The sequence below is a fragment of the Stegodyphus dumicola genome, chromosome 8, assembly GCF_044657685.1.
Source record: "Stegodyphus dumicola isolate Sdum_Otavi_A_Nest chromosome 8, ASM4465768v1".
Lineage (NCBI taxonomy): Eukaryota > Metazoa > Arthropoda > Arachnida > Araneae > Eresidae > Stegodyphus > Stegodyphus dumicola.
Genome location: NC_140775.1, coordinates 22,242,542 through 22,263,251, shown reverse-complemented (window position 1 = coordinate 22,263,251; position 20,710 = coordinate 22,242,542). Strand labels below are relative to the sequence as shown.

General features: G+C 34.6%; 1 protein-coding gene across 2 annotated transcripts in view; it reads right to left on the bottom strand.

Moving 5' to 3' along the window:
* Nucleotides 1–4,845, bottom strand: part of LOC146995689 (uncharacterized) — a 28,927-nt gene extending 24,082 nt beyond the window's left edge. The window contains exon 1 of one of the 2 annotated variants that reach the window (XM_085822916.1): nt 3,920–4,845. In XM_085822916.1, coding sequence (XP_085679042.1) covers nt 3,920–3,995 — 76 coding nt within the window. In that variant the 5' untranslated portion in view covers nt 3,996–4,845. Of the gene's footprint in view, nt 1–1,709; nt 2,305–3,919 lie in introns of those variants that run through there. The other variant, XM_085822915.1, reaches the window with a different exon arrangement.
* Nucleotides 4,846–20,710: the final 15,865 nt, after the last annotated feature.

Here is a 20,710-nt window from a genome sequence, read left to right as displayed (position 1 = left end):
GCCTGTAGACACAGTAGTTGGCCATTTGGACATTCGTGTGTGGACTAAGCTTGTGTTCCTGTAGGAGTAAAATGTCGGGACAGTGCTCATTTACAAAAATGCGTAATTGATCTAGTTTGTGGAATAATCCATTTGCGTTCCATGTTACAATTATAAGATCATTAGTCATAATCACTCATTATTTACTAGCCCGTGAATTTCTTCTAGCATAATGTGCAGAACCTGGATCTTGTCCAGAATGTGTTCGCATTTTCTAAGTTCGGGCATTTTACTTTTGTACACATTAATTATTTTGCTTATGTTGCATCCAAAAATAGTTTCAATTTCTTTCATGATATTCATTAATTCAAAAATGTCATTTGTACCATTACTAAAATTTTTCTTATCAGTGTTTACATTTTCAGATATAGATTTAGGAACATTTTCATGCGTGACATTTAGTTTACTTGCATAGTTAGGTAAGTCAGCCTTTTGAGAGTATTGCCTGACCCGCATCCGCAGAGACACTTGTGGCAGAGGCATTGCTGATTTTGGTAGAATTCTTAGTTGCCTGGGCATAGCTAACTCCTGGCTTGGTATTATTGTTTTTATTGACTTTTTTATATGTAGGGAACCTGGGGCACCCTCTATAAGAAGCTACATGTGGCCCAAGGCAATTTACGCAGACAGGATTTTCTATTTTCCCTGGTTTATCGCAGTTGCCAGTTTTGTGAAATCCTGCACATTTGACGCACCTAGGTGCAACATGACAGTTATCGGAAGAATGATGCCATTTCTGGCAATTATGGCATTGTGGAACCTGGTTCTTGGCTATATATTTTTCTACAGTGACATTAAAGTACATAAGGTGTTTAATTTTGTATATCTCTTCCAGGTTTTTATCTGGAAAAATCTGCACTTGATATAACGGCATTAAGGCCTTAGTTCTATACTTGGTTAGTTGTACAACTTTATTGATATTAAAGTTTAGTTCACGCAATGCCTCTGTTATGGTATTAACATCTGCATCAATTGGGAGGTCTCTGATAAGGACCTTGACTGGTTTTTTATTTTTAGGGTTTACCACATATTATTTGCTCAATTTTGTGAGTCAGAAAGAATTCACTTAACGTCCGATGATCATCGGCAGTGGAAGGTAACACTTTTAAAAATTCGCCGGTGACCCGGCCAAAGAACTTGCAATCTGGTAGTTCAGTAGCTACCTCTTTTAGGAAATCATAATATTTAATGCCAACTTTCGGCCTAACCATAATAGGGGGGGAGTTTGCAGGTCAATCTGCGGGTGCGGGTTTCCTGACTGGGGATTTACAACACCAGCTTGGTTTTCAGAGTTAACATTAACATGATTTGCATGAGTAACATTGGCACATACATTATCAGAATTATTTACAAATTTTCAATACATGCATTAATATGTTCATCCACTAAGTCATTACACGTTTCAGAATTAGGGTTTTGTACAGATAAATTTGCAAATTTATTTTGCAAAGGTAGCATTGCCTGAGGCTGAATCAGCCTAACGCCTTTTGCAGTCTTAGATGGTTTTTGAAAACCATCATCATCGTTAATTTTTGCATATTTGGCAGAATTTTTTCTCTTATTTTTTACATTTTTAGTAGCATTAGAATTACTAATATTATCATCACAATTAACATCAAGTACAAGTTTAGTAGAATCATAAAGATTATAACATAACCATGCACACTTACCTTGCAAGTCAACGGAGAACTCCTGATACATTTGCACGTTATTTTTAATTTCACGAATTATGTTATCTGATAAAAACACTGGTGTATCCAAAAGCGCACGATCCCGTTGAATAGCAGCTTGTAATTTTTCGAGGCACACTCCGTAGAATTTGATAACGGCATCCGCATGAGCCTGATCTAGCTTTTTTACAATTTGCACATTTATCGACATGCATTTTTAAATGATGTTGATATTTGTTGGGTTTAATCGGTTGACATTTCGGAGAAATTCCAGCGATTCATTTTCTGATAACACATTTTCCGCAGATTCCGTTTCCGTATCCATTTTATCATTCTTATCCATCACATCGGACCACGAGGTAGGCTTAGCCTCTTTGCCGTTATCGGCCGGTGTAGCACGAAGCGGGGGAAAATTTTCCTCCGAGGGAGAAATATTCGCCGCACTATTCGACGTTTCCATGTTAATCCAAGCGCAAAAACACTAAAGGCAGCACAAAAGAACGCACCTTAGAAAAGCAAGAAGTAATCCATAATCGAAAAGAAAAGCAAAGCAGTTTCTTCCGACATCTTTCTCAACGTCATGCACAGAAACACTTCTAAGTCTTCATTTACTAGTATCATCCTTGAACGAAACGTTCGTTGCAATGGGCGCCTGGACTGGAGTCCTAACCCAATCGATGTTATGTCACTTTTCGATCATTACTTTCATAAGGTGCGTGAAGGCATATCGTGATGAAAAGCAATAATTAAAGGCAATAGTCTTAAGGAAAGAAGTAAAATCTTGAATTGACAATATGACATAATGTGAAATAAATCAGCCAAGCATTTTGATACACACGACTTTAACATAACAACAAATTCTATTACAGAAACAGAGAATTTGGTTAATCTTTGGATTATGGTAACTTGGCGATTTTTTGGCGAAAATTTGGCGACCAACCCTGCTACAGCAACCTGTTAGTTTTGTTTTGGACGCCATTTTGTTTTCACGAAGGAATTTTTTTTTTTTTTTTTACTCGAACATTTTTTCGAACAATCTGCTAGCCGAATTACGCTTATACTAGAACTTTTATGGAACAAAAATGCTTAATCATGACGAAGATTAGGTGCGAAATTGGGAGAAAGTGCAGAATCGCAAACTGCTTGCCGCGTTTTTAAGAATTGCACATACACGGTATCATCCATATACACGTCGACCTATTTCCACTTAAAAAACATCCCAGAATTGCACAAAAATGTCATTGCGCACAATGCAATGCCTTTGTGATGAATGAAAGCTGCTATTCAACACTCTTGACTTTATCCATGTACACTGCTTAAGTCCTAGCTCGAAACTTTTATCGCCTTACCAAAATGTCGCCAAACTACCTGTTACCATATTCCAAAGATTAGCCCAGAATTTTAAAAATTCAGTAAACTTTCAGATTTAAGTAACAGAGTGTATTAATAATTAATATGTTTTCATCTAATATTCTTGAAAAATAATATGGAGTGACAGTATGGCTTGTGGAACGTTTCCTGTATTACTTCACTGGTCTTTTATGCAAGGTGGAAAATATCAAGATATTGGATGTGATAATCAGATTTTCAATAAATAAATCTGACCTTATTATTGCATATAGCACAAAATTATATTGGCCAAAACAATATCATACAAACGTACTACTTGAATCTCTTGTATTTTACGAACACAGTTTAACAGACTTCATTAAATAAAGTGAAAAAAGGGCTTATCTTTATATCCTAGGATTTTTGCTCCATAAGAATTTTAATTTTTTAAGTTGCACTGTAATAAATCAAGAGTGGTCTAACTTATTTACTGTAAGTAGATTTATATGCCACATTATAAATATGTTTGTACATCTGTCTAATTTTCAGTACATGGTACAGTGACAATTAACTCAGCAAACAAATGAGAGAGTTAAAACTGGTATATAGTATATCATCTCATACAAAATTGCATATTTGCTGTTTAAAACATGGTTAACAAAACCAAGTTATCTCCTACAAAATTGCATATTTGCTGATTAAATTGTGGTTAACAAACAGCTATAATATTTCTTTTTCCATTAAAAACTTTTGATGTGTTAATTATTTTAGCGTAATAGATTTAGATTTTCTAGCTGAAGTGCTAAAGTCATGAATTAAATTAAGCAACATATTTTTAACCTGCATACGGTGAATAAAAATATGAAAAAGCAATTACTCACCAGAACAGGAAGTTTGCATATGATATAAATGATCACTATCATACACATTCTCCAGTGGACGTGTTATTGCACCCATGGCGAATAATGTTTCGTCAATATTATCGTTTTCATTCGTTACAGCAGGGCCGCCTTCAGTTCGAAAATGTTCTATCCTTTCTTCTGCTTTCCGTTTCGTGGCTTTTCTTTTCAAATTTCTGTAGCAATTATACAATTGTGTTGCAGTACGTACGGTAACTCCCGGAATGCTATTAAATTCTTTTTCAATCGAATCCCACGTATTTTTTTTTTTTTTTTTTTTTTTTTTTTTTTTTTTCTGTTAGTTACTGAATTAGTAACTTTATTTTCAATTATATGGCGGTATTTTAAAACACATTCTGCTAAAACCGCTTTTTCGAGCGAAGTATAGTTTTGCCTATTTGCATCAGCCATGTTTGTTTATAAAAATACAACGTACCGTCAGAATTCAGCTTTTAAAACTGCAGATTATGCCGTAAATGTCACATGAATACTTTCAACCAATGACAACGCTTCTTAAAAATAATCCAGGTATCTCTCTTGAATCACGTAATTCAGTAATGGAGAATACCAAATGTGCTAACCATAGCTCAGACTGTGAGTTACCACTGACACATGGTTCCGTGATACATGAATTAACCAGCTCTTGGTGAATACGGGGGGTAAGAAACGCCGTTATCTTTTCAACTGAAACTTGGAATCCATTCAAGGTCGAGAGCCCGGGGTAAGGCGTTTTAACAATTCTCAAACAGACACCCTACTTCTGCAAAGCAGCTCTTTCCCCTACTTCTACAAAAGAGGCGAGGGGTGAATACGTTCTTTACAGGGGCCGTATACTTTCTGCAGGGACCTGCTTAAATTAAGCTGAATAATTAAAATCTTAATAAGAGCCGTACAGCAATAAAACTTTCATCAACAAGATCCCCCTTAATCACTGCACATTTGAGTATGACTTTCGGAAAGAATTTCGCTGAAGAAGCTCTTGAAATAAAGTGCAAAAGTGTAATCAGGCTTTGTATAGATATCAATTGCTCGTAATATGTGGTAAACTCAATCACTTATTAATTATTTATGAGCTATTTTCATCATAAAATTAACACCTCCGTAATCTTGATAAAATTCCACAACTACTGATACACGATTCGATATTCGAATGTTGATCCTTCTGCCTTTATTTCGTAGAAATGTGAGAGCTCAAAAACATGCAACTCTCTGTATCGATGTAACCGGTGATCTTCAAAAGAAGACTAAGAAAAGTCTTCCCCCCCCCCGAAGAAAGGCTGAGTTTTTATACAGCTATTTTAACAGGACTCAGAGGAAAGCGGCTAAGCGAAATTGTTCTGACATTTTCTTGTCTTTGGCTTTCAGAAGAATAGAATTATACTTTATCTTATCCATGTATCCAAGAAGGTCCTTAAAATGCGATTTTGGTCAATCAATGGATCGTTACATTGCAAGAAAAATTAAAAGCTCAATGGGAAAGCTGAGTGTTTCTATTCTTATAGATCATAATATCGAGGTTTGCTGGAACGCCAGCCGATTGCATCAACGTTTGTGTAGAAGGTTTGATTTTAAGAAAAAAAATGCGAAATGTAAATCTCTGTTTATTAAAAGTTACGTCTTTGGAATGAGAGAATACAAAAATCATGTTATTATACGGCAGATAAGCTTTTCCAAAAACTGTGTAAAAGAAAATCTATGCATATGAAAGAAATTAGAATTATTATATAGAATCATAATGAAGTTAATGTTTTCCTGTGGATGTTAAACTTATGGTGGTGTGGTGGTTCTGTGTTTGGTGTATATCCTTGAATTGACATGACTCCTTTTCTTTAAACATAACTTTTATTCACACACACCATAACTTTAAACACAACTGAAATAATAGAACGAATAAAAAAAAACCACTAAACTAAAATTCAAAAATCCTATGCTGCAACTAAAGGCGAAGTGAGCGAGTTCACTGCCGCGCTAGCAGTTTTTACATAAACCACATGACGTGAATTGGCTGCGCACGCAGGCAAACATTAGATTGCCACAGAGTATCCCCCCAGTGACACAGTCACGACACAAAAGGGGTTGGCTGTAAATTTCCAATTTAAGATACGCACATTCAAATAACAGTAATACTTTAAAATTGTACATACAAAAAGAAATACAAATATATGAATAGTAATAATACATTTACAATTCTGATTGGAATATATACCCATACAATGCAGAACTTAGTTAAACAGAAATAAGGAAAAGTTAATAAGCATTTTATATAACTCAATACGTATGCAAAAAAATTAATCAAATATCTTTAACATTTGCAGCAAATCACAAGAGAAAACTTTACTCATATTACAGTAATTAGTTTCCTAGGAAAATGAACACGACGTCCACTTCGGGTAACTACTTGTTTTGGAACAATTTTTGAGTCTTCGCAGACTTCTTGTAGAAACTGAGGAATTGCAGGTGAATTTATTCTGGCAACATATATGCTGGTTTTAAACGATCGATAGTAACTGTAATCTTTTTGTTATTTACCTCAATAATAAAATTTTTATCCATTCGTTTACCACGGTATGAGGACCCTTGTAAGGTGGAGTTAGAGGTCTTTTAACAGAATTGATACGCAGAAATACATGAGAACAGGTTTAAAGTGCTGGATGTACATAAATTGGTGATTGAATATGCCTAGAAGTTGGAATAGGTCTAACTAAATGCATAACTGATCGAAGTTGTGACACATAAGATTCAGTAGGCGATACAATATTTGTAGCATTCAGCATATCTGACGGTAATCTAAGTGTAGTACCGTAGGCAAGTTCAGCGCAAGTAGCATTTATATCTTTCTTAATGGCAGATCTAATACCCAACAGAACAATAGGCAGAATTTCAGTCCATTTTGGGTTGTTATGAGCCATTATTGAACTTTTAAATTGCCTATGAAATCTCTCAATCAGTCCATTGGACTGAGGATGATAAGCAGTAGTTCTAATGCGATGTGTACCCAAAATTTTCATTAAATCCTTAAATAAGTGAGATTCAAAATTTCGGCCTTGATCAGTTGTTATTGATACCGGGCAGCCAAATCTTGCTATCCAGTTATGCACTAACACTTTGCAAGTCGTCTGAGCTGACATTTCGACAGTAGGTATGACTTCTGGCCATCTGGTAAACTTGTCAATAATTGTCATGCAATAACGGTTACCTTCAGACGGTGCAAGAGGACCTATGAAATCAATATGGATATGTGCAAATCTTGCATCAGGCAAGGAAAAGGTACCCAACGGTGATTTCGTATGTCTATGAATTTTAGAATGTTGGCACTGTAGACATGATTGAACTGCAGTTTTAATAAATTTCTTCATATTAGGCCAAAAATAGCGCTTAGTAATTAATTTTGTTGAAGTTGAAATACCAGCATGAGAAAGACAGTGAATCTTCTGAAATATTTTAGAGCGAAAAGATTCAGGTATGAACGGTTGAGGTATACCTGTGTCCATATTACAGTAAAGAGTAACTTCTTCTAAAGGAAAGTAATGTTTCTCAAGTTTAAAAACTGGTGAAGATTGAGATAAGGAATTCTGAATTTCAGTCCTGAATTTGTGCTTCGGATAACTTTTTATCATCAAAGTATTGATTATCAGATACTGCATCTATTTCTACCCTAGATAAGGCATCAGCTACGATATTTTCATGAACTTTAATGTATCGTATGTCAGTGGAAAATTGGCCAATAAAATCAAGATAACGAAGTTGTCGTGGAGAACACTTTTCGGGCTTTTGCTTAAAAGCATATATTAAGGGCTTTTGGTCAGTGTAGATTGTATAGACCCTGCCTTCAAGCATGTGCCGAAACTTCCTAATAGACAAATAAATTGCCAATAGTTCTCGATCATAAGTTGACCATTTCCTTTGATTTTAGCTGATTTTAACGGATAGAAACGCAATGGGTTCCCAAACTGAATTATGCAGTTGCATTAATTAGCTACCAACCGCAGCGTCCGATGCATCAGTACAAAGTTTCAAAATTGCACCAGGAATTGGGTGTTTGAGAAGGGTTGCCTCAGCAATTGCCTTTTTTTTTGCATTTTCGAATGCTTTCTCAGCTTCGTCGTCCCATTCGAGAGGATATTCTTTTGTTTTGCTTGGTTCTGAAGGTTTCCTTTTATTAATGCGGTCTTCCAGTAACCTATTCAAGGGAGCTAAAACATGTGAGTCTCTTGGGACAAAACGTCTGTAAAAATTAAATATGCCAAGAAATTTCCTTAACTGAGTTAATGTGTTTGGTTTAGGAAATTTTTGAATAGCTTCTACCCTCTCGGGTAAAGGTTTTAAACCCTGTTCAGATATATGAAAACCCAAAAATTCCAAAGAAGTTAAACCAAAACAGCATTTAGATACATTAAATCTTAATCCATAATTACTTAATCTTCCAAAAAGGGCTTTTAATTGTATCAAATGCTCATTTTCGTCTTTTGACGCTATCAATATATCGTCGACAAAAGCAAATACTCCTGGCAGCTCGCGAGTTACTTCATCAATAAAGCGTTGAAAGGTTGTAGCTGCATTGCATAACCCAAATTGCATTCTTGTGCTCTCAAAAAGTCCAAAAGGAGTGGCAATAGCCGTTTTATGGATATCAGAGGGATTAATTGGAATTTGGTGATATGCTTTAAGGTGGTCTACTACAGCAGCATTACAATACTAAAAATTTTTTTACACGCAGAATCGCTAATTAAGGAACTATGTTGCGTGAAATTTGGCAGAAATATAAAGCAATAGGTCAGTTTTGGAATCAAAATGTTAGAATCAGGTTTGGAATGAAATTTACTTAAATATTATATTTTAAAAAAATTAGTTTGAAATACGTAATTTTAATGTGTAGTTTGGAAAGCCATCAATAGATGACGCTACGAGTTAAAATTTAGCATTGTAATCTTATTTCTGCAAAAATTCACGAAGTAATTGATTTTGATATCAGTTATAAATCATATTTTTTTCTAAATAATATTTAGAAGCGTTTCATATATTCCTTTATACACAGTTTTCACTAAACAGTGTCAGCTGTCAGCGGAATGACGTTTACGGCAACCCTATTTATTGCATTGCTATTCCGCACTCGTTTTGTTTACATTTATTTGTACTGTGATCAGTTAGCAAAAAATATGCGAAAATATCAAGGACGACCGAAAAAACATCCTGGTTTTAATAAAAGATCCAGAATTTAGCGAAAACGTCGAGCTCAAGAAAAAAATATGAAATTAAATTCCCGAGATGTGCAAGATTCCGAACAAGCGGATGTTTTCGAAAGGTGAGAAATAATTTATTCTTTATATCGACTACCTCGTGTTTATGATTTCGTAGTAAGTTAATTCCGAAGTAAAATATGAGTATTTTTTTTATTGAAGGTCAGAAATTATTGATACAACTGCATCGTGTCAAAGAAGAATCATTGCCCGGATAATTTTTTTTACAAAGTAAGGGTTTTTTTTTTTTTTTTTTTTTTTTTTTTTGTATGTGTATGTTTGTGTGTGTGTATGAGGGGATGCTAATAATTGTTCAATTCTGTTATAACAATTTATTCCTCCATTCACACTAAATTGTTGGGAAATATTGAAAGGGTAAATTCCAATTCACAAAAAATTGCTGAAATAATTGAATCTTTTCAAAAGTATGAGCATGTTCTTGCGATCTAAATTGAATTCACCATCATTACATGGTATTATTGGAAATTTTATAGTCATATGTTTGCTACGAAATGCTTTGTCAATTACCTATGGTATATTTTTACAGGTGTATGCACATTTCATTCATGTGCTCGCTGTTCAACTTGCTTTTTTTTTATTATGTCATTTACTTGGATGTTAAAACTTTCTTTTAGCGTCGGAACATTTTATGATCATTTAGTAAAATTTATATATAAATATATATTATTGCTTGTTTATTTATGGTTCTGTGTATTTGTCATGTATACATGTTGTGAAGTGTAGTTTTTGAAAAATATGTCACAAATGGTAAATTCCACCAAAAGCTGAATTGAATTGATATTGGGATGCAGGTAATTAGAAAATATCTGCCGTGTATTTTGAGCGTAAACCGTACTAGTGCCAAGAATGGGACCAATACGCTCAGGCTTGCTTAGCCTTTTTGCCATTGTCCAAATTGAATTATCTCTAGCAGAAAAGGAGTGAATGCTTTCTCTGTATAACAATAAAATATCTGTCTGATCAAAAATCTACCAATAAGAAACTTTTCATATGTTATGTGACAGACTTTCTGCAAACAGAAGTCCTTAGCTCTGTTGTTGTACATGTTTTTTAATTGTAGTTCAGATGTGTACTTCTCAAAGGAATTCTTCTCATAGGAAGATTGTCTGAACATTTAAAAACTATATTCTGCTTTTAGGGGCCTAATATTTTAGGCTCCTAAAATTAATATTGAAATTTCTAAAATGTTGAAAAATATGTCATCTGGATTCTGTGCAAAAAATATAATCCCTTTTTCATTTCTGCATTTGCAATTCCTGCATTTTCTTTATTCCTACATTTTTTAATTGGAAGGAATTTCATTCGCAGAGCCCTCTAATTTATTCTTACAAATCATGTAGTAATGTACCATTTTAGATAGATATAAATAACACATTTTGTAATTTTTCTAAACTGTGGTTATACAACATGATATAATAGCTACACAAGGTATGGCGAAACAGTATGCAGCAATATCTGTCGCACTGTCTGAGATGGGTGGTAGTCATACATAGCTTAATGCTTAAATTTGTTATGTGTTATTTATTTATTCTTTTTTTTTTTTTTTTTTTTTTTTTTTTTAATTATGTTATAGCAGTTTATTTCTTTCATTCTTAGGTCTGGAAGTGAAAAATTTGACTTTTCTACGATAGAAGTTACAGCTAATGTTCTTAAGACAAACCAGGCTTTCTTGAGGTAAGTTGGTTTATTTCTAAAATAGATATTAGCTGTGCATGATATTGAAACTCTTAAGTTACTTAATTATGGTTAACTAATTATGTATTAATTTATATAAGTCAAGCAACCATATATTTTCAAATAGTGAATATTTCAAAATATGATGCTGATTTTTGTTGCTTGACTTCTAAATTAATACTTGGTCAGCGTGTTATTGTATCTTAATTAAACTAATTATGGTTCTTTTCTTCTCAGTTCTGATCTGGACATTTCAGTTATTGACTCTGACGTAGAAGGTAGAAATACAAGCTCTCTTTTGGGGTAAATATGTGTTTCTCTATGCCAAAATTAAAATGTCATCATTTATGTTTTTCTTTTATGGTGTTACATTATGTTGTTTACATACTGATAGCTATTAAAACTGTTAAATATAATATTGTAGCTATCAAAAAGAGGGGGATGAATTTGATTTGTACCAAATTTGGACGTTTTGCATGAAAGAACTTGAAAATAAAAGATTTTTTTAAAAAATATATTCAGTGAAATTTTCAGACGGGACACTGAAGCAAATTAAAATATTTTGGGGTTCGATTCTTTTGATGGAAGCCTCATCAATAAGCCTACTATCTTTTTTAAATATTGCTTCTTTTTCATTGTTTTCATGATGTTTTATGTTCCCTTCATTAGAGAGATTTTTAATAATTTAAATTTTGTTAATAAAATATAACAAAATGAAATCTGTGATTATGTGGCTATTATTTTTTCCATATATATTTATTTGAGGAAAGCCAAAAATTTTATTATTTTACAGAATTTTTAAGAAAAATATAAGGATAAAATTTTTTAAATAATTCTGATTACTACCTTTGCTTTCCTCTCGTAATGTGCCTCAAGTTAGAGCAATTAGACAACAAATTTAAGTCATGTGATCTTTTTTTTAGGCTTAGGAGTATAAATTGCTTATCCCCACAAGACATTGCATCTCCTTAGTATGCCATCCTAAGGCTCCGTTTAGATGATGGTATAAATGTCATAGACGATAATCATAAGGCATAAAATGTGGGAGTTCCATTCACACCTGTGAGAGAGGGTCTAAGCCATAGCCAATTAGAGAAGCTAAATTTGTGCATGCATGTATGTGTCTACAGCTTTCTCTCTCAATAGGTTTCATGTATATGCTCTGATTGGCCGACTTTTATATCAAGTCGGCACAAAGTTGAAAACTTCAAGCTTAATGCCCAAACTAGTTTTTGTGACATAGCAAGGTCTGACTACGAAACGTTGTTAGTTGGGAATTATAACATTTATACAACAGCGCAGACGCATATGCGCAGTCGTAAAGGTCTTGAGCGCACGCATGAACGCCTATGCGCATGCGTCAACCCGGCGCATGCGCAGAAAGATTTTAGCTTTGAGGTCCGGATTATAGATCATTCCGGATTATGGGTGTCCGAATTAACGACTTTTGACTGTATTTATCTTTTATAAGTCTCGTGTTTATTTTTTTGTTTACTGCATTTCTTCTGAATAACAATTGTATATTTGAGTTTTCTGGGTATGAATAAGTATTTTTGTTTAGCTTTATTGTATCAGTACAAACATTGTATTTTGAAATCTCTGTATTTGAATTTGTAGAATTTTTGTTATAAACTACATATATTTTGTAAATATTGTTTAATAATAAAGAGTTTGGTGAGGTGAATAAACATATGAAGGCAGAATTATTCCAAATTAATCTGGCCAACATTAATTATTGAAAATTCTAACTTGAATTTGCCGTTTAGCCATTTGGCTTCTCAGTGACATCTCTGAAGACCTTTCCTTCCATTTATTGCTGTAAACTGCGCTTGCAGTGAAGTATTGTGATTTTACTCCTATGTAACATGAATGCCAGCCATTTCTGTGTGGAAGATCTCAAAATCACTACTTCTGTTGAAAGACTGGAGTATAAAGGGTCTAACTTATTCTTATGTTGTGGTACTATGGTATAAATCAAGTGTGATGTGTATATTAGTTTTCTCTTAGGATATCCTCTGCGAAGATACTGCTTCTGCAAAAAAGGTAATTCTACTAACCTTTTCAATTATCCATCTGCTGTTTCAGATTGAAACCAATTTCCTGCATCTGATTGATGTTTTTTGATTTATTTCTCATGCAATTCTGATCTGACATCATCTTCTAAATATTAGTAGATATATATCTGCATTAGTGATAATCAGCTGTGAGCACATAGTGCACCATCTGCAACTCATTTGGGTATAAACTATGCTAGTGATTATAATGTCCTTGCTTTTTCCCATATGCCATATGTTGCATGAAATTTTGTTATATGAATCTAGCTTCCTGTGAGGAATTTCTGTGATCTAGTATGTATGGTCAAGAATTAGGCTTGTGATATACTGTCATGATTTTGCCCACATGTTCCCTGAATATACTACCATTTCCTTAGGAAGACTTCCAAGAAGAATACTGTTGTGAGTTCTAAGCCTAACTATGGTTTGGAACTATGTTTATAATGAATTATTGGGATTCTGCACATGTAATGTGGATGCAATTCTATTTCCATTTAGAAGATTTTCTGCAAAGGCAATGCTTTAGCTGTGAGATAATTCTGTTTTGGAAATAAAACTGATATTTATTTAGATCTGTGGTATTTATAAGGCAGTTTATCAATAGCAGGTAGCATCTTGCCTCTTTGCTTTGATCAGGGCCTGTGCAACCAGTGGTAGTCAAAATTTTTAGAATTTAGATAATAGTGCATAGCAAAATTTTATAATTTAGCAGAGGGCACTGAGCAGCAGAATTTAGAGGCAAAATAATGTTCAGAACTTACGAAGACATCAGCCAGCAGAATTTAGGATATGCAGAGATTGCACTGAGTGGCAATAGTGCCATATGTTACATTTGCTATCTGCATTATTAATTTGTGAAACAATTTCAGCTGTTTGAAAATGCATTTTTCTGTTAGAAATTTGTATTTCTTGCAATTTCGTTTTTTTTGGGGGGAGGGGTATGTGTTGTACTCTGTTGTCGAGAATATGGTGTTAAAAATATTTTATCTTTTTTTTTTTTTTTTTTTTTTTTTTTTTTTTTTTTTTTTCAGGTGTAAATTTTGTGCATGATTTGGCTTTCATTGAGACGTCTCTGGGTAAGAAGTTACAAAGGAAGAGAAACTTACATGCAGGTTGAAGCATGCAGTGTCAAATGTATAAGGAATATAAAAGATGATGTATATTAGTATAAGTTTGAATAACCATAATAAAAAAATTTCTTGAAAATTGTGTTTTTTCTGCGAGTTATTAAAATTGGAAATAATCAATTACAATGTTTATGAAATTTTCGAAAATAAAAATACAAGTAGTATTTAAAAAGTACTGCAAAACTCATTTTTAAGTAGAAAAATTATTCTCAGATGAAATCCTTTCGATTATGCAAAGGGACTATTTTAGTATTTGAAGGGTTCATTTGAACTCAACAACTGAAACTAACGTATCCCCAGTTCATTGATACCAACCATTTTATTGGTATCAATGAACTAGAACGTCCACTACTTTCTAAAAGCATTTCTGTCAATTACTAAGGGCTAATGAACAGGTGTTTTGGTATCAATGAACCCACTACTTTCTAAAAGCATTTCTGTCAATTACTAAGGGCTAATGAACAGGTGTTTTGGTATCAATGAACCCACTACTTTCTAAAAGCATTTCTGTCAATTACTAAGGGCTAATGAACAGGTGTTGAATTCTCAAGATGAATGTTGCCGAAACAGAAAAAAGTGTACTTCAGAACATTTTGCAGTAGCTCAAACAAAGTCACGGACCTGATCTATACTGTAGTCAGGGAGAAATTATTCCCCTTCCTTTTCTTTCAAAAGCTGAGTTTCCAAACGCACAACGGGAGACCCTTGCTAAAAGCTGTGGAACCAGTTTTATAGCTATTTTTAGCAACTTGTGAGCTGTTTTTCAGATAACACAGTAAATCTCGGGGAGGGGGATTTGAAATCATGATCACTGCCGGTACAGCAGAATTTAGGTACAGCAAAATTGTAAAATTCAGCGAAGCATCAAGCAATAAAATTTTAGAATTTTGGGGGAAGGGCACTTGACAACAGAATTTATTGCATACAAAGTCAGCAAAATGCATAGCGCCGTACCGGATTCACGATACAGCAGTATTCATTACCAATAGCAAACTTGTTTGAGGATAAGTTCGAAAAAATGTTTTCTAGTTGTTACCTAAAATCGGTAAACAATAATCTTTGAAAGATTATTCGATTATATCGCTACTAATACGGTAAAAATTTGAATAGCAATCAGAAGCCGTATCTCTAGGGTCTTCACGTCACGATTTATTTTTATTTGTTCGAATATGATATTTAGATCTCTCTTCCTACAAGTATGTATCTTCGTACGTATAAAGTATCAAAAATAATAAAAGTAATTAATAAATTTTCTCTAGTTGCCCTGAAAACTACATCTGAATATAAAGATAAGAAAGACATCAGTAAATTGCTGTTATTTGCTGATCATAATGGTAATCAACCGAACGTGATCACATATACCGTCTTCAAAACTTTGATTTTTATCAAGCTTCATATAAATAATAGGTTTTTGTTAGTCACGTAACTAGGCATCTTAAATTTAAGATGACAGATGAAATAACACTAGTTCTGAATTAGCTCACTCAGGAAGTAAAATTTTCTCTTTCCCGTCAATATAGCATATTTATAGCTCCCAATTATGGCGATCACTAACTAAATATGTTTTGGATTAGAAGCCTATTGCACTCCATAAGTTTTTCTTTATTTGCTTTATGTGCATGCATGCTTGGTTGAGGAAGAAATTAAAAAGCCCTTTTTTTTTTTTTTTACTTTGATTATTCGAATGTATACGCCAGACATTTATTTGTTGAACTGTAATTATAATTTGGAACGTGGTGCTAGAGCCGAACCGAACGCCAGTTTGTTTAGAATTATAGAGTTTGATTACGCCAAAGCAGGTGAATTTGGAAAACACCAAAATCGGTCATGCATCCAACTTGTTCATCGAGGCTTGAACTCCGGATGAACTACCAGTGTTCGGCGGTTCGCTTGCTAGAATTTAGGGAGGAACTGATTGTTAGAATTGCGTTAGGCTATTTGAATGTAGCAAAGCCACGAGGGTTACCTTCTTAAGATGGCAGGCTTTCGTGGAGGAATTTTCTGAAGGCTTAGATTAGGTTATTATGGCAAAGCACAGTAGAATGCCTTCATGTTGAACTTTCTTAGAGAAATTGGCTCCCCATACACGTTACACATGGAGAAAATTATGAAAACGTCTATGCAGCCGGCCCGTTAACCTTGATTCGAATCCAGGTCGGAACTACCAGTGTTCAGCGATTTAATTCCTCTACCGCGGGAGGGCTTAATTGTTGAAGGGAACTGGCTTGTATTCATGTTACACACGGTGAAAACAAACAATGCAACCAGCTGATTCGTCTGGCATCGAACACAAACGAGTTCGAACTTCCAGTATTCAGTAGTCTTAACCACTCGGCCACTGGTGGCGTGTGGTAGGAGCCACAGATAATGTAGTGAGTAGCAAAAATCCCTAATAGTGGCCCTGGTTACTAGTAGGATTGTAAGTATATTGGTAATCATGTAATCTACAGCAAGGAAATTTCGGAGCTTAACTGCAAAGTCAAATGCGACACTCCGATAAACATGGTATATGTAGAGATGGAAAAATTTATTATTTAAAATACTTGTATTTATTAGTAAACTTTTTATAAAATTTATTCTTAATTTAGCGTTTAAGAATTCTAAGAGAGTTATCTGAGTATTTTTTCTTCCTCTGGTAATCCAATAAAATTGAGTAAATTTATGTTCTGTAATATCTTTGCGTGTTATATACATAGTTTTTTTTTTTTTTTTTTTTTTTTTTTTCGTTCAAAGTTAGACAAGTTTACACAAACAATACAGGTCGAAAAGGGAGCTGGTCTGCGCCCGGCGAGCCTGTCGGCAGCGTCGCAAAGCGTAATTTGACTAACGAAAAGATCATGCTTTGGATCTGGTGAGATTGCCGTGGTATTATCCATAAAAATGGTTGGTGTTGGTGTATTTAATTATGGCAAAGCACACTAGGGCTATCTGCCTAAGGGGAGGGATGCCTTCGTGGAGGACTTTCTAAGGGAAACTGGCTCGTATACACGTTACACATGGGGAAAACCACGAAAACGCCCATGCAGCCAGCCCGTTCGCGGGATTCGAACCTCGGACCGAACTACCAGTGTTCAGCGACTTTACCGCTCGTGGGCCCCATAAAAATGAATCTCTCCATTAGTCGCACTATGCATCACATAAACGTCAGCTGTGCGCCGCATGAGCTGACTCAAGCAGATAAGGTCAGACGTGTTCGAGCCTGTACTATTCTTCTCGAATATCAACGCAAAGTTAAAGTTCTGGACCAGATAGTCACTTGTGTTGAAAAATAAATTTATTTTAACAACATAGGCCAAAAATTTAGTTGATCTGCTCCCGTAAGTCCGTCGGCAGCATCGTAAAGCGTAATTTGACTAACAAAAAGATCATTCTTTTGTATTTGGTGGGATTGCCGTGGTATTAATCACAAATAGTACATGGAAAAAGGTAAAACCCTTGACAGTAAAGGATACAACGAGATGCTAGTGCATGTTGACGCTGCTATCAAGGAAAAGAGTCGAATTGAGTTCCGACGCAGAAAGGTAACGTTCCATCAAGATGATACCATACGTGTCTGCATTCACCGGCTGGCATCTGTACGGACTCGAAAGGGATCTTTCACCACACCCACCATATAACCCCGACATCGCACGTTCGGACTTCTACCTTTTTTTTTTTTTTTCCACACTTGCAGCTACATCTTGCTGGTCCTATCTTCACTTCTGCACAAGACGTCCGAAATGAGAGCCCACCAGCGGCCGAGCGGTAAAAGTCGCTGAACACTGGTAGTTCGGTCCGAGGTTCGAATCCCGCGAACGGGCTGGCTGCATGGGTGTTTTCGTGGTTTTCCCCCATGTGTAACGTGTATACGAGCCAGTTTCCCTTAGAAAGTCCTCCACGAAGGCATCCCTCCTCTTAGGCAGATAGCCCTCGAGGCTTTGCCATAATCACACACACACACGTCCGAAATGAGGTTGACCTGTGTTTGGATTCGGGCCACCAAGTTTCCGAGCCGAAGGTTTTGAAAAACTACCAAAACATTGGCAGAAAAGCATAGAATTTTGGTAGTGATTACTACCCGCACTAAAGGTACTGACTGCTTTTTTTTTTTTTTTTTTTCCTAACTTTATGAAGAACGTTCGTGTTTAAAATTTTCGTTACAACCATTAAATTCTGTAATTTATGAATTCCTTCCCACTTATGTATTTATCAGCTGTACTTTATGAACCTGATATTCCTACAATTATCAGCTGTACTTTATAAATCTGATATGTAGAAACGCAATTTGATTTTATGCATTTCAGTATCAAGTGAAATCTTTAAACTAATCGTTCATTATAACATTTTATGTTGTTTTCATTCAAAGCTGAACTCAGATAATGTGCCGAGGTTGAACTACCAGTAATAGGCGACTTTAGCGCTCGCCCGCTAGAATTTAGAGAGGAATTGAGTGCTAGAATTGGGTTAGGCTCTTTGAATATAGCAAAGCCACGAGGTGGCAGATAGCAGATGCCTTCGTGGAGGAAGTTTCTGAAGGCTTAGTTTAGTTTATAGCAAAGCTCCCCATACACGTTACACACGGGGAAGATTATGAAAACGCCCATGTAGCCAGCCCGTTCGCCTTGATTCGAACCCAGGTCGGAACTACCAGTGTTCAGCGATTTAACCGCTCAGGGCGCGGTGAGCCTAATTGCTGAAGGAAACTGGCTCGTATTCATGTTGCACAACAGGAAAACAAACCATGCAGCCAGCTGGTTCGCCTGGGATCGAACCGAAACCAGGTCTAACTTCCAGTAATCAATATTCTTAACCACTCAGCCACTGGCGGCGCGTGGCAGAAGTAAGAGCCACAGATATTGTAGTGAGCAGCAAAAACCTCTAATACTGGCCCTGGTTACTAGTAGGATTATATATTGGTAATCATCCAATCTACAGCAATGAAATTTTGGAGCATAGTTGTGAAGTTAAATACGACACTCCGATAAACGTGATAAAGATGGAAAAATTTAAAAAAAAGGAAATTTACTATGCAAATACATGTATTCATTAGCAAACATTTTATACAAATTTATTCTTAATTTAGCGTTTATGAATTCTCAGAGAATTATCTCATCGGATTATTTTTTTCTGCTCTGGTAATCCAATATAATTGAGTAAATTTATGTGCTGTTAATATCTTTCTTTGCCTGTTATGTACACAGTTTTTTTTTTTTTTTTTTTTTTTCGTTCAAAGTTAGATAAAACTAAACGTAACGTTACACTGAAATTACTTTGTCTAGAAAGTAAGCCGCTTGGATAGAAACAGATGTGGGGTTTCATTTTTAGAAGACATGAGATCACGTAAAGTAATGTTATAAAATTTTGAATTTGAAATAATCGTACTTCGTTTTTAGTAGCGCAGAATGATAAAGATTTAATAAGAATATAGCAAAGCATCTTTTTAGAAACGCTGTTATAATTTTGCTATTTTATTTTTTTATGGTAGGTCAAGGAAAAAGGCAGGCTGCTAAATACGGTAACAGCACATTGCTCTGTTTCATATATAGCGAATCCGCTCTGAAATGAGGCACGAAGCAGTAAAGTAGCTGAACACCAGTAGCTCGGTCCGACTGGCTGCGCTTTCGTGGTTTTACCCTGTGTAACGTGTATAGGAGTCAATTCCCCTTAGAAAGTCTTCCACGAAGGCATCCTTTTCCTTAGGCAGATAGATCGTACCGGTGTTTATGTTATCAACAGTACTGGTTATTTTCAAAAATGATCATCCTAGAAAGGTGATTGCCAAAAAGTATTTACTTCGCTTATTTATACGTTATGCATGAATATACTCTTTTTACTCAATCTAACATATATAAATTACTAATGCTTAAAACAAATTCAATTTTCAATATTCTGTTTCCTATTTGTTCCTGTTCAATGAAACAAATTTATTCACAGCAAATCCAAATGCGTCGCTACAGGAAGATGATAAATCAGCTCAGTACGTAATTACAGTTGCATCCGGAAAAGAGTACATATACATATAAATATATAATATATATATATATATACGATATACAATATATATATATAAATATTATCGTTTTTTAGGATGTATCTATAATATGTATCATTTTACTTCAGTAAAATATAATATTCAATTTTGTAATTTAGGAATTTCTTCCCCCTTATCATGTATTATCAGCTTGTACTTTACCCCTTCAATTATCAGCTGTATTTTATAAACCTGAAACATAGAAACGCAATTTGATTTTATGCATTTCAGTATCAAGTGAAATCTTGAAACTGATTGTTCATTATAACACTTTATGTAGTTTTCATTCAAAGCGGATCTCAGATAATGTGCCGTGTACTAGAAAAATTTGATAATGATTTATCCACTTTTGAAATAAAAAAATAATAGTTAGGAGTGTTATACGATTTTATAATACAAGTAAAAAAAATATATATATATAAAGCTCTGGAAAGTGCTAACACATATTTATGGAATATTATGGATGGTAATTTATGAAATATTATAGATGGATGAGTAAATGGAATATTATGTGCATGCTATATATGTATACACATATCATCAAGTATAAAATCATTTATATATAATTTTTATGTCGCGATGAAATTACCGAAATGCTTAAAAATCTAGTATTTTTAAAAACTGTTTTCTTCCGCAGAATAACGGCAAAT